The sequence below is a fragment of the Vipera berus genome, assembly GCF_964194415.1.
Source record: "Vipera berus genome assembly, chromosome: 6".
Taxonomy (NCBI): Eukaryota; Metazoa; Chordata; class Lepidosauria; order Squamata; family Viperidae; genus Vipera; species Vipera berus.
In genome coordinates this window covers 76624026-76638431 of record NC_138208.1, presented here as the reverse complement: position 1 = coordinate 76638431, position 14406 = coordinate 76624026, and the positions used below count along the sequence as shown (strand labels likewise).

Below are 14406 nucleotides of genomic sequence, written 5' to 3'. Positions count from 1 at the left end.
TGAAGAAGGAGAGTGCAAAACTTGGGTTGAAACTAAACATTAAGAAAACCAAGATCATGGCATCTGGCCCTCTCAATTCCTGGCAAATAGATGGGGAAGAAATGGAGGTAGTGACAGATTTTATTTTCCTGGGCTCCAAGATCACTGCAGATGGGGACTGTAGCCAAGAAATTAAAAGACGCTTGCTCCTGGGGAGGAAAGCCATGGCAAATCTAGACAGCACACTAAAAAGCAGAGACATCACCCTGTCAACAAAAGTGCGTATAGTCTGTTCTGAACCAGCCCTCTTCCGGCCTTGTAGCAAGGCAAACCCCTATTCAAACAGAAGAGACTGGAGAGCGTCCAAGGCTGAAAAGCGTTTGCCAAGATTTAATAGTCAATTAACAGAACAAGAAACAAAAACACAGGAACTTGAATCCTCAAGCGGAAGGGTTGCTTTCAGCAACCAGCCCCTCCCCAAACACTCCTTTTATTGAGAGCTCAGGGCGTGGTCTCCCTGTGCCTCCTCCCGAGGAGTCCCACAGCCTTTCTTTGTTTGTTCCTGCTCGACTGCCTCCTGCGTCGGGCGTCCTTGAACAGGGCCAGCTGTGGGTCATCATCCTCCGCACTATCGGGCTCACGCAGCTGAGAAGAGGTCCCCGGCTGAGGGCTCTGCAAAGCCTCCAAGCCATCATCAGCCGGTTCGTCTCCCTCCTCCCCCTCATCTGAGTCATCCGATACATCGGAGCCGGCTGTCGGACCCACAGGCTGGCCCTGAGTCACAACATAGTCAAGGCTATGGTCTTCCCAGTTGCAATGTATAGCAGTGAAAGCTGGACCATAAAAAAGGCTGAGCGCCAAAGAATTGAAGCCTTTGAACTATGGTGCTGGAGAAGACTCCTGCGAGTTCCTTGGACTGCAAGGCGATCAAACCGGTCAGTCCTAGAGGAGATCAACCCTGACTGCTCTTTAGAAGGCCAGATCCTGAAGCTAAAACTCAAATACTTTGGCCACCTAATGAGAAGGAAGGACTCACTGGAGAAGAGCCTAATGCTGGGAAAGATTGAGGGCAATAGAAGAAGGGGAGGACAGAGAATGAGGTGGCTGGATGGAGTCACTGAAGCAGTAGGCGTGAGCTTAAATGGACTCCAGAAGATGGTAGAGGACAGGAAGGCCTGGAGGAACATTGTCCATAGGGTCGCGATGGGTCGGACACGACTTCGCAACTAACAACAACAAATAATTATTATAAGGGACGCGGTGGCTCAGTGGGTTAGGACGCTGAGCTTGTCGATCAGAAGGTCGGCAGTTTGGCGGGTCGAATCCCGAGTGCTGCATAACAGAGTGAGCGCCTGTTACTGGTCCCAGCTTCTGCCAACCTAGCAGTTCGAAAGCACGTAAAAATGCAAGTAGAAAAATAGGGACCACTACGGTGGGAAGTAACAGCGTTCCGTGCGCCTTTGGTGTCTAGTCATGCCGGCCACATGACCACGGAGATGTCCTCGGACAAGCGCTGGCTCTTCGGCTTTGAAACGGAGATGAGCACCGGCCCCTAGAGTCAGAAACGACTAGCACGCATGTGCGGGGGAACCTTTACCTTTACCTAATTATTTTACAATGATAGCAGTCACATCAACAGCACTGCTGCAATTGTCTATATTTGTAAATCTTACAATGTCATAAAATATATTAATAGGACAAATCTGAATCTCAGCCTACCCTACCCCCTTGGAAAAAGTGGACTTTTGGTTTCTATCTTGGTGGGAACCCGCTTCTTTGACAAGAGTAATCCCAAACTACTTAGCGCTATATTTTAATTAACACAATACTATTACACAAACAGGTAACTCACATTAAGAATTCTCAGTTTGGGACGTGTAGATTTCTCATTTCGAGAACGGCTGCGTACTGATTTACGATAATGCCGCTTGGTAGTCCTCCCTTCATGTCTACCACTAGAGGCTGAAACACTTTCATTGCAATCACTTAAGCCTGAGGCAACATCTGAATGAGCACTAAAAAAAAAAACAAGAAAAAAAAGAAAAATGTTAGTAATATTTTCCATTTCCAAATGAAATTGGTTTTACAGGTCTTCTTTTCTTTTCTTTGTTTTAGGAAGGTGGATTCTAATAGCAGCAAAATACAACCTTCTCTCGGTGCTAAGTTTTGGTGCTGGCTCCTTAAAAGTACAAATGAAGGCATTTGGCTACTTGCCAACGTTGCTCAACAAACCAAAAAGGCATCAGCAAACCAAAAACAACACACAGTTTGCATTTAGCATGAGTTCTCAAGTGTGCTATAGCTCAAAAATAAAAAAAAACTGGATCCAATCTGCACCGGTCACCAGGAGCAGAGGCTTGGCCTTCCAAGCTTTAGGACGTGTGCTGGAGCCCCATCCTCAGGGAACCTCTCTCTCACCAGAATGTTGGATTGGATCTTGCAACATTATTCAGGGACATGTATATTTGCCTTCATTCGATATAGAAGCTATTTTGAATAATTTAGAATTTGAAACCTCAACAGTATTATTAGCAGTGATTCCTCTGAGCCTAGACATTTGATTTTTACAACTGCCATTTCCTCCTTGCTCCATCAGTCCTAGCCAAGAGCATTAAAGACAAAACTAATACCTTGCAGTGTCAAATCAGAAGCATATTTAAAAAGGGGAAAAACACAAAACCCACAAGCTAATCATGACTCAGAAATTAACAAACCAACACTTGGAACAGACTTCAGAATGTTTTGTTCCAGGACTGGGACAAAAACTCAGGAGGTGGGAGTTTTGTTTAAAGAACAAAGTAGCATGCACCAAAATGAATATATCTACAACAGCCTAATAAATTATAAACGCTATACAATTTTCTACTGTACTATTTCACCTACTTTAAGAAAGCTTCATCTTCAAGAGTAACGAGAAAGTTATTATTAGGTGATTATGCTGAATATACTGTATTGGGTTCTTGCATGCTCTAAGTATCTCAGAAAATCACAGTTTTAGCTTACATGCAAAATTAACTAAAAGCATTCTCAAATCTGTGAATAAGAAAATCAGATTCTTTGCTATCACAACTGTCTTCCAAAAAGCAGTAGCTAACTCTTTACCTGTCTATTGAAGAAACTAATGGAGTTGATTGTGAAGGTTGCTGCTGTATTGAAGGCTGAGGCTCCGGAGGTGCAATCTGCGTGATTCCAGGAGTTGTAACCTGCAATGGGAAAAACTTAACATTCAATTACCTTCTTAAACTGTTACTTTTAATCTCTAGTCCAATCATCTATGCAACTAGAAGCTGAAAAGCACACTCTCTACATTTTTTTAAAGCATCTAAGTGAATTCAAACTGTTAACTTTCAGGGGGTTTCTCGTGCAAATTCAGGAAGTCAACCATGAGATTAATGTGACATCAAAGCTTGCCATGCAACCAGAAATCTTACTAGCAGAATGTGCAACAGAAAAGCCAATGAAGAATGCAGGGATAATTCAAATCTCTTCCAGTAATAACAGGGCTGCAGAGAAGAGTTCTGAGGAAAGATTTTTTCTTCTTCCAGGTACTACTGAGAATCTGTATCTTATTTAAAGGGCATTATTAGCCAGAAGAGAAGTACTAGCAAGTAATTTGCATCTGGGAGGCCCACTCACGTCCCAACAGCACAGCCAGGGGCAACAAGGTTTCCACATTGGCATCACATTCTGCTGTAAGAGAAATTCATTTGAAAGTTAACATACAATATTAGCTGGAATCTGAAAATGGGACCGGATCTATAACTGAAGCTTTGAAATCCAGCTTCCAAAGCACATTCCCAACAACATGCAGTTCATCCATTTACCTCTAATGCTGTCTGCTGTGTGGAAGCAGACTGGGGCCCTTGAACCTGTCCTCCTAGGCTGCCCAAAGAAACTAAAACATTCTGTTCCATGTAAGGCTGCCCTACTGCAGCAAGATAGCTTGGCTGAGCCAATGCTTCTGTGGGTAAAGGAGGGGACAATACTGCAGAAGGAAGGCAAGCAGAAGCCACAGAAGAGGAAGCAATATTTGAGTCTCCAGTATACTGTGCTGGTAGCCGAGGTGGGAAGCCCTGTGACAAATGAGGAAGCCATGTTAGCTTATTTTGGGGTGACTGGTATGAAACAGTATGAAACAGACGAGAAAGGAGAAATTGCAAGCCAGGTTGTTAAAAGTGTGTTTTTTCCCCCAACCACCAATTTAGATTTACCGTATATACTTGAGTATAAGCCGAATTTTTCAGCCCACTTTTTGGGCTGAAAAAATCCACTTCGGCTTATACTCCAGTCAACAAAAAAAAAGAACTTACCGAGGACTTGCGCGCGGCCGAGCTACTTTGCCTGACGCTGCTGGGGTCGCCCGGGCGCCTCTGCTCGCCCTCAGCAGCACCTGGCCCAGAATCACATGCGAAACAAGCCCGGCAGAGGAGCCGGAGCGGCGAGCAGAGGCGCCCGGCCCAGATCCTGCAAGGCCCGGCCGAGACGCGCCCCCAGCAGCGGAGCTGCTCCGGCTCCTCTGCCGGGCTTGTTTTGCATGTGAGCTACTTTGCCTGATGCTGAGAAGACCCGCTTGGGCACTCGGGTTGGTGTCAGTCTCCGCAGGCCCTTCTCGTTTCCAGGAACGTCAAGCGCGCTTGGCTCCCCACCCCCACGGCAGGGCAGGGCAGGGCAGAGACTTGCTCGCCCTTCTGACGGCCCTGAAGAGAAACGAAGGGCTTGCAAACTCCCCGCGAGAAGCTGGGCGAAGCGCGCGGCTGGGCGAGTATGTGCCTGCGCGCGTATTTACGAAAGAAACGCTCCGAGAGTTCTTCTTTCTCCGCCCCCTTGGGGGGAACTCTAGCGACTGCTGTAGCCGCGCTTCTCTTCTCGGCTCCGAAAATAGGGATTTCTACTCTCTCTCTCTCTCTCTCTCCCCTCCCCACCCCGCATTCTCCTGCCTCTTCGATTGCGACAATAAAAGGGCGAAGGGTGCGCTGGTTTCTTCCTCCTTCCTCCCCCCCTCCCCTCCCCTCCCCGATTGTCAGGTGAGGCAGCTGGAGGTCTGGCCGGGAGATTGTAGCCGTTTTGAAACGCCGCGTCTTGAAACGCCCGATCAGCTGATTTTCGGGTGGAAGAGCCGCGGCTTGAATCTGTTTGCATCTGCCTGAATTAGACCGAAACGGCCTGAATTTGACCAGAGTTGCTTTGTAATGGCTGGAGGAACTGCAGAGGAGGTCTTGCCGGGAGATTGTGGCCGTTTTGAAACGCCGCGGCTTGAAACGCCCGATCAGCTGATTTTCGGGGCGGAAAGAGCCACGGCTTGAATCTGCTTGTATTTGTTTGAACTTAACCAGAAACGGCTCGTAATGGCTGGAGGAACTGCGGAGGGAGTGAATGCTCCAGCCTGGAATATTTGGAAAGGCTGGGGGAACCGGATGAACTGCAGCTTAAGCGACTGTTGCCGGAGGAGCCATGGCTTGAAACGCCCCAGTTTTGGGGCAGCGTTTGCTTGTTCCCTCCCTCCCTCCCCTTTCCCTCCTCTCTAAATCCTTCCTTCCTTCCTTCCTTCCTTCCTTCCTTCCTTCCTTCCTTCCTCCCTCCCTCCCTTTCCCTCCTCTCTAAATCCTTCCTTCCTTCCTTCCTTCCTTCCTTCCTTCCTTCCTTCCCCAGCCCTAATCCGGAAAGTGGAAGGAAAGAAGAGTAAAGGCTGGGCGGAGGAGGAGGGGAAGTGCAACCCTGCACTATTCAGCTCAGTGAAGTCACGCTTGAAACGGCTTGAAACGCCCGATCAGCTGATTTTCGGGGCGGAAAGAGCCACGGCTTGAATCTGCTTGTATTTGTTTGAACTTAACCAGAAACGGCTCGTAATGGCTGGAGGAACTTCGGAGGGAGTGAATGCTCCAGCCTGGAATATTTGGAAAGGCTGGGGGAACCGGATGAACTGCAGCTTAAGCGACTGTTCCCGGAGGAGCCATGGCTTGAAACGCCCCAGTTTTGGGGCAGCGTTTGCTTGTTCCCTCCCTCCCTCCCTCCCTCCCTCCCCTTTCCCTCCTCTCTAAATCCTTCCTTCCTTCCTTCCTTCCTTCCTTCCTTCCTTCCTCCCTCCCTCCCTCCCCTTTCCCTCCTCTCTAAATCCTTCCTTCCTTCCTTCCTTCCTCCCTCCCTCCCCTTTCCCTCCTCTCTAAATCCTTCCTTCCTTCCTTCCTTCCTTCCTTCCTTCCTTCCTTCCTTCCTTCCCCAGCCCTAATCCGGAAAGTGGAAGGAAAGAAGAGTAAAGGCTGGGCGGAGGAGGAGGGGAAGTGCAAACCAGCTTCTCGCGGGGAGTTTGCAAGCCCTTCGTTTCTCTTCAGGGCCGTCAGAAGGGCGAGCAAGTCTCTGCCCTGCCCTGCCCTGCCGTGGGGGTGGGGAGCCAAGCGCGCTTGACGTTCCTGGAAACGAGAAGGGCCTGCGGAGACTGACACCAACCCGAGTGCCCAAGCGGGTCTTCTCAGCATCAGGCAAAGTAGCTCACATGCAAAACAAGCCCGGCAGAGGAGCCGGAGCAGCTCCGCTGCTGGGGGCGCGTCTCGGCCGGGCCTTGCAGGATCTGGGCCGGGCGCCTCTGCTCGCCGCTCCGGCTCCTCTGCCGGGCTTGTTTCGCGTGCGAGCTACTTTGCCGGCCGCTGCTGAGGGAAGATCTCTGGAGAGGAGCATAAGGTGAGCTGCTGCATTTCCCAGCCTCGGCTTATACTCGAGTCACCAACTTTTACCATTTTTGGGGGGTAAAATTAGGGGTCTCGGCTTATATTCGAGTCGGCTTATATTCAAGTATATACGGTACTTTTATTTCAGAAGCTCCCTAGCATATTGCCTTAGGGTCAACTTTACCTTTGTAGCAAGCAACTACTCCTCTTTGAAAGAAGAACTTCAGCTGCAAACCCTTAAACTTCCAGGTGAACTGTGCTACTCATGGTAAAGTTAAAAAAAACCCCTCTACATTTCATCTGATCCCCCTCTTCTATTTTTTTTAATTCTAGAGGCGTGCTTGGCAAAATATAAAAGTACTGTGGCACAAGGCAAGCAAATGGTATTTTCATATTCTAAAATTAAAGAGAATATGCTGAGCATATGTTCACAGTGTAAAAAGCAATAGAGAACACTGCAGAACAAAAAAGCAATCAAACAAAAGTATCTCTTGTTTGTTGCCCCAGTACAGGTAGTCCTGGACTTAACAACAGTTCATTTAGTGATCATTCAAATTTACAATGGCACTGAAAAAAAATTGATGAAAATGTGTGAAAATGATTTTTAACACTGAAAACCACTGCAGCATCTCCATGGTCATGTGGTCAAAATTTGGATGCTTGGCATATTTACAGCAGTTGCTGTGTCCCGGGGTCATGTGATCACCCTTTGCGACCTTCTGACCAGCAAAGTCAATGGGGAAGCCAGATTCACTTTAACAACCGTGTTATTAACTTAACGACTGCAAGCTTCACTTAACAATTGTGGCAAGAAAGATCGTAAAATGGGACAAAATTCACTTAACAAATGTTTTACTTAGCAACAGGAATGTTGGGCTCAATGGTGGTCGCAAGTCAAGGACTAAGCTGTGCAGTGTACCTTCTAGTTTAAGAAATGAAAACTGAATAGCTAAAATTTCAAAAAAAAATCATCTTAAGTCATTTTCTTCAAGCAATTCTAAGGAAGCATCTGAATTAGTATACATCCCTTCTTATATTTAAGGATGAGATAATACATGGAGTTTAAACAGTAATTTTTGAACTCCTTTTTTAGACATTGGTAGCTGCCTTTGCACTATTAATAAATAATAAATGCTACTTTTTAAAATAAAAGCATCACTGGTTTTTTTTTTAAATAAAGGGCCCATTTCTTACACACAGATTTAGTTTTAAATCAGAAGATTCCCACGTATACTGATAAACTATATTTTCCTGTTTATTCTTCTTCCAAGTAAAGCAGAGCTCCCATACTGAAGATTTTTCATGAGAACTAAAACATTGAGGAACTGATGACATTACAGACAGGGACTTTTGCTTGATTCCCAAAATACCTGGTACAGAGCATCTGTAGCTGGAAGTGGAACTTCAGCAGTTTGTCCCAGAGTAGGAGGTAATCCCATGGATTGAACACCTGGCTGAAGAAGTTGTGGGAGCACCTGGCTGGACAGCTGAGCCACAGGAATAGCAGCTGCTGCAGCAGATGTAGCCAGCGTAAGCAATGGCTGGTTAATGCCAGCTGCCATAGAAATGGATAGAGATGGGAAGCACGGCTGAGCCACAGACACCTGAGGTGCTGGTATGGGCATTTGAGAGGCCGAGAACTGTGGAAGAAGTGGTGGTTGTATGGCCTGTCCCACTGGGAGGAAATGAGACATGACTGGGGCAGCTGAAGACTGAGCAAGGGAAGGTGCTCCAATAGGTAATTCACCCTGGATGATCGGCACTGTTTGGGAAACAGGAAGCTGGGGAGGTAAAGAAAAATAGAGATGGAGTTTTAAGAAGCAGGGTTACAGAAAGCATGTTCTTACTGCATTAGTCCAAAGAAAGAAAAAATAGTTACATTTTATTTAGTAAGAGAGCATTAAAAAAAATTCGGTAAAACTAGCAGGAAGGTTTCTTAGCCAAGAGTAAAGGAGAAAGGCACATAGGAAAGAGCATTTTTAAGGAATGTTCAATATTAAGATTATTGGGCTATTGGTTCCAATATACTCTCAAAATCATACATACCAAAGGCACTCTATTCCAGTCTATTACATAATTTTAGATCATGTCCAAACTCATGTAGGCAATTCTTCCCCTTTCATAAATCGATGTTCTTTTCATCAAGTTCATAGTTAACACACCTTTATTCTATTTTTCCAGGCAATACATATCCTGTTATCTATAGTCTGGGTTTTTTTTTAATCCACATGAAAGTAAAAATCTAAAGTTTAGACAGCCTAGAGGGTGGCTTAGAAATCATCAAATTGTACTATACCTGTGTCCCAGCAGGTACCTGAGGCATAGGCATTACTTGTGCTTGTTGTGTTACTGGCTGCAATGGAGCAGCTCCAGTGGAAACTGATGGCTGTGGAACTTGGTATTGCCCAGTTTGCTGAGAGGTGGTTGGCTGTTGGGTAATCTGTAATGAAGAAATGAAATAAAAAAAGAGAATGAATTCAGAAATATTTCATTAAAAGAAAACCTTAATTTGGAATACATGTGCCTTCTGCAACCATGGATTCTATGAACAGGAATCATACTGACACTAAAATAAAATGAGCAAGTGGTAGTTGAACTACAACCACAATCAGCCCAAGCCAGCCTCTTCAACATTGGGGATATTAGGAATTGTAAATCAACTTTTATAGGCAACAGTCTTCTAAAATACTATGTATAAGTTGGATAGCTATATAATTTGTTTAATTAACCAATACATTTAGTTTGGACATCTACATCATATCCAAATAGATATGGAGGAAAAAGTCATCCTTTTACAATTTAAGAGCAGATTTAGATAAATTAAACAGCTTTTGATTTAGCTGAAATCAATTGTTCCCTCTTCTTAACACTTGTCCACCATACAGCTGTTTTTGCTTGCTAGCAAAACTATCAATGCATGATGCAGTGAGGGATTTTATCTGCAGAACCTGATGCTAATTAGGACTGAAAGTGCTGAGAAAACAAGACTGGCCCAACTCACTATGTTGGCTTCTAGGCCTAAGGAAAGTGAAAAGACTAAAGCAAGAGTGGAGTTAAATGGAAAATATTTCTGCATCAATAGCAGAAAAATGCGCAAGACGTAGAATGTCTGGTTGTTACAGTTGCTAAATTTATAGTATTTCCAAATGTATATCAATTTTTTGAATCTAGAACATCAATCCAGAGGAAAAACACCGAAAATGCTATGAAAATACTTTGAGGGCTATCACTCAAATCTATAAAATTATACATCTAACAAGCATTCATCATTACCAGTTGGTTTTGCTGCAAAAGTTGTGATGTGTTCACTGATGATTCATTTGAGGATGGCTGCCCTTGCATCTGCACACAAGGGAAAGAGAAACAGAATCAGACTATTCATCAGTTTCTGTACTGGGAACATTGCAAGAATAATGACGCAAAGTAATAATTCCCCTGAAATGGAAAAGCATTGTATTTTAATCAGTTAGGACTGTGCAGTAATCCCAATTGTCTAAAAGGAACTTCACAATGCACCCGTCTGCAACCCTTTAAAGCAGCTGCATTTTTCCAATAATCAAACTCAGTTACTAATATAAAAATGCAATATGTGTTTGTGAGTGTGTATGGGGCTGTTAATATAAAAAAAAAGCCAACCCCAAAACAGCCTGTGCTAGAAATAGGTACACACACTCAATTTCTACGGGAAGAATGCTACTGATCTCTATTTTAAAAATTTAAATTTCCTTCAGTTTTTCAAAGATTTATATCAACCTAATCGATGAGTTAGGAAGACAAAATGCTGAACTATAGTTAGGTGAAATAATGGTATTTTCTAGCCAAATCTAAGTGAATCCAAGAACCTTGTTAGAAATTTCTCAAAGATACTGTAAGGATCAGCCATTTTTCAGAAAAAGCACCCAAAGCCAATGGTTACTAATTTCAAATTTTGAATGAGTAAGCAAATAAAAATTGAAACAACACAGTTACGAATGGTTGTAAAATAATTTAAGCTGGAATGGCAATGATCACCTTTTGCGATCATTCCCATATAATGAAATGTGTTTTATGTATTGGACTGTATCTCAATATATAATGAAAAACAAATGTTTTCAAAGAAGAAAAAAACAGAATTTAGATTTGTAATACACGAGTACCAAGACAGAAAGGGGTTGGAGAGCTTACAAAAGAAGTGGGTATTTTTTAGCTAAGGTGAAAATATATAGGAATATACGGTAAGAATTTTAATTAAATAAAAGCATACAGTGTTCAAAACTTCATGTTAAGGAGGAAATGTGGAACACAGTTCTGAAGTCAACCCAAGGAAAAAAATACTATTTCTAGAAATGTCTTGCAATAATTATAATTGATAATTATTTAACCATTTTGAAATTGTTCGATGTACAATTTGCTTTAACTGTTTATATTTTCATTTCATCTTCCAAGATTCTTAGAACAACCCCCCCAATCACAGATTGTATTAGAACCAGAAGAAATAGCAACAAGATAGCAATCATAGTACTAAATGCTTAGATAGGGACAGATAATGTTTTGGGGCCAATGTACATGTTTGAGTGTACAACTTGAGTATACAAATATACTACCTATGTTTATATTGGCTGTAACCATATAGCAGTTTGCAAGATAGCCTTACATTAGATCAGTATTTCTCAACCTTGGCAGCTTCATGCTGGCTGGGGAATTCTGGGAGTTGGGAGTCCAGTTGCCAAGATTGAGAAATACTGCATTAGAGACCCCATCTTATATGGAAAAACATGAGAATGCTTGAGGTAAAACTGTCCTTTGTTTCTACTTATGGCATGCTGCAACAATGTGGAAAAACGGGTACTATTCTTATCATGAGCAGATAATGTTGCATGAGGCACAAGTCCGATCAGTGCTGGTTATCTAGTCTCCATGTTCTCTATTTTATTAAAAAGCATTAACTGAAAATCACGATTGGTCAAATGTACAAGAGAAGCAGAGCAACTGCCATACATAGCACATGTAAAATTTCTGCTTGGAATGTGGAGAATTAAATGGTAAAGAATAAACATTAGTAAATAAAGGAAAGAAAACAGAACAAATACATTGCATGTGTGTGGCAACAAAGAGAAATAGGAAGAATATAATAGATGAAAAAGAAAGTAGTCCGATAGTGTAAGTGGAATTGCTGAATGCACGTAGGATATGTCTAATGGAGATTCTCGGTCATCCAGGTCATGGTGTCCCAAAGGTGCTTTTTCAAAGGGCAACTTTTGGAAGTCCAGTTGCTTTTTGGAAAAGCACTTTTGGGGCATGCAGGAAACAGAAGGTGTAGGTTTAAATATGAATGAAAGGGCTGAAATGTGTATCAAATGCATGAATTGGTATAATCTAAGCCAGTGATGGTGAACCTTTTAGAGACCGCCCAAACTGCAACCCAAAACCCACTTATGTATCATTGGGTGCCGGGTGGGCATGGCCCTTTGGGTGGGCGTGGCCCATTGGGTTGGCATGGCTGCAGTGGTAACGGCAGACTGGGTGGGACTAAAAAGTTCAATCAGTCAATTTCAACTTTGCGAGATCTTTTTTTTCCCCGCGAGAAGTTGAAATTGATTGATTGAACCTTTTTTTCCCCTTGCACACGGTGGTGGAGGCCTAAAGCGAAAAGGTTTTATAAAGCCCAGCTGAAGGCCTAGGACTTGGGCGACGGCGCGCATGCCCACAGAGAGGGCTCTGCGTGCCACCTTTGGCACCCGTGCCATAGGTTCGCCACCACGGATCTAAGCTGTTATGTATGGAATCATATACAGGTGATAACTGCATGCTATGAATGTGAAAGACGGTAGTGGAAGAACCAAGGATAACTATAGAAAAATAGTATAATATTCTGAATTAATACAATCCATAAAGAAACAGTCCTGTTAGGTGCAATGAAGGGACAGATAGGAACAAAAAGTGTCTGGGCTATTTGAAAATCCAAAGATATTGCACTGTTTCAAATATGTGGTTAAGCATACCTATCCATGCATGCATATGGAAAACAAATATTTTGGTATTAAATATTTGATATTTATGATGGAGGATGAGATAATTAGTGAAGGATGGAAGATTAAATATTCTGAACGTAGGGCAGATTTTTATTTTTTTATTTTTGCCAAGATCAAGAATGGATAAGGAGAAACGAACATTTTTTAAAAAAAACTGCGAAAGTGGCGAATATCTGTAGCTCAGGTATAGGATGAGGGTGGAGATTCGTTCTCTTGAGCTTGTGGGTTCATTTCTAATTAGGTAACAATGTATTTTAAAAAGTAGTAACAGAAACAACAGAAGAAAGAAAAAAATACAAGTCCCATATCATATTATAGGGACTTGACCTATAAGAAAATTTCCCAACAGAATGGATAGCAAGTGGATGTAGGGCAATGGCCCCCAACCTCATGGGCACCAGGGACCAGTTTCATGGAGAGGGGGTTTTCTGCGGAATGGAGAGGGCGGAAATTATTATCTATGTTTGTAACTTTCTGTTTTGTGTGTAGTTTTTCAAACAGCTGAAGATTGTATAATTCACACACTTCATTGTGATACAATTCCACTACTGTCTAATTAAGTATTTGTGTGGTGCTATGTATTTCTGTGGCATCTCATTATCACAGTTTGACCACACTGATCAACAACTAATTTAGTTTAATCAAGGAGAAAGATAAGTGGGTAGGGCAGACTCCCATGTTTTACTACTATTACCACTTATGCATACCTTCCAACGGGTGCCAGTTATGGATTGGGGTGTAAAATTTCTGAAATATGGGGGAAGGCAGAATCTTGGAAAATGGAATACTGGGGGACAAAAATACCACTTTTTTGTTAAAGTGGAAAAATTTATATTTGAGTATATATACATGGTGTATAGCTCAGCATCTAAAATTGCGTTAATTTGCTCATATGATACTTCTATAAAAGTATCATGTGTGCGAAGTAATGCAACTTTAGATGCTGAGCGATACATTATGTAGTCGAACTCCTATTTATTTACAGGTCACACACATATTGTTTATAGGTAGTCCACGACTTATGACCGGTGACCTAATGACTGTTACAATGGACTCCCCAAAAGCTTCTTACTGTTTTTGAAGTTATGATGGCACAAACCGCCCATAATCATGTGGTCACATTTTTGGCACTTGGCAACTGACTCACATTTAGGGGCCTTGGCAGCATCCTGCAGTCACATAACTACGATTTGCACCCTTTTTTTGCCAGTGTCTGATGTTTACTTCAGGCTTCTGACAAAAAAAACCCACTGGAGAAAATTGATTTGCTTAATGACCACGTTGTTTGCTTAATTTGCTTAATAACTACCACAAAAAATATTGAAAAATTGGGTCAAGTCACATGATGCCTCAACTTCCTACCACAACCATAATTCAAGATTCAATTACGCCCATGTTAAGGATTTCCTGTAGTGAGCTTAGTCCTAAGTAAGCCTGTATAAGACTGTAACCTCAAAACATAAAATGAGTAAGTACAATTCTCTCTATAAAATAAGCTTTGTTAAGTTTCATAGGACTTACTCCTAATTAATTTGATTGCGGTTTGTTGACCTGAATTTTGTATAGCTAAATATTAAGGATTCCCAGCACCTTTATTCAAAATATCTGGATGTTCTGTAAAAACACCACATACATGTGTACTATCATTTCTGTTGATTTTACATTAAACAATCATAATATACAATATGAATAAGGAAATACTGGATTAATTTTTTATAAAAATGAGCAAGGATATTTGAGGGCTTCTAACAGCT

At 42.6% G+C, this 14406-nt stretch overlaps 1 protein-coding gene across 1 annotated transcript in view; it reads right to left on the bottom strand.

Moving 5' to 3' along the window:
• WNK1 (WNK lysine deficient protein kinase 1) overlaps positions 1-14406 on the bottom strand; it is a 154886-nt gene that overhangs the window by 57497 nt on the left and 82983 nt on the right. Inside the window, exons 9-14 of the mRNA XM_081330521.1 lie at positions 9915-9983; positions 8938-9081; positions 8012-8422; positions 3804-4052; positions 3082-3182; positions 1832-1994 (exon numbers count right to left, since the gene is read on the bottom strand). Coding sequence (XP_081186647.1) covers positions 1832-1994; positions 3082-3182; positions 3804-4052; positions 8012-8422; positions 8938-9081; positions 9915-9983 — 1137 coding nt within the window. The remainder of the gene's footprint in view (positions 1-1831; positions 1995-3081; positions 3183-3803; positions 4053-8011; positions 8423-8937; positions 9082-9914; positions 9984-14406) is intronic.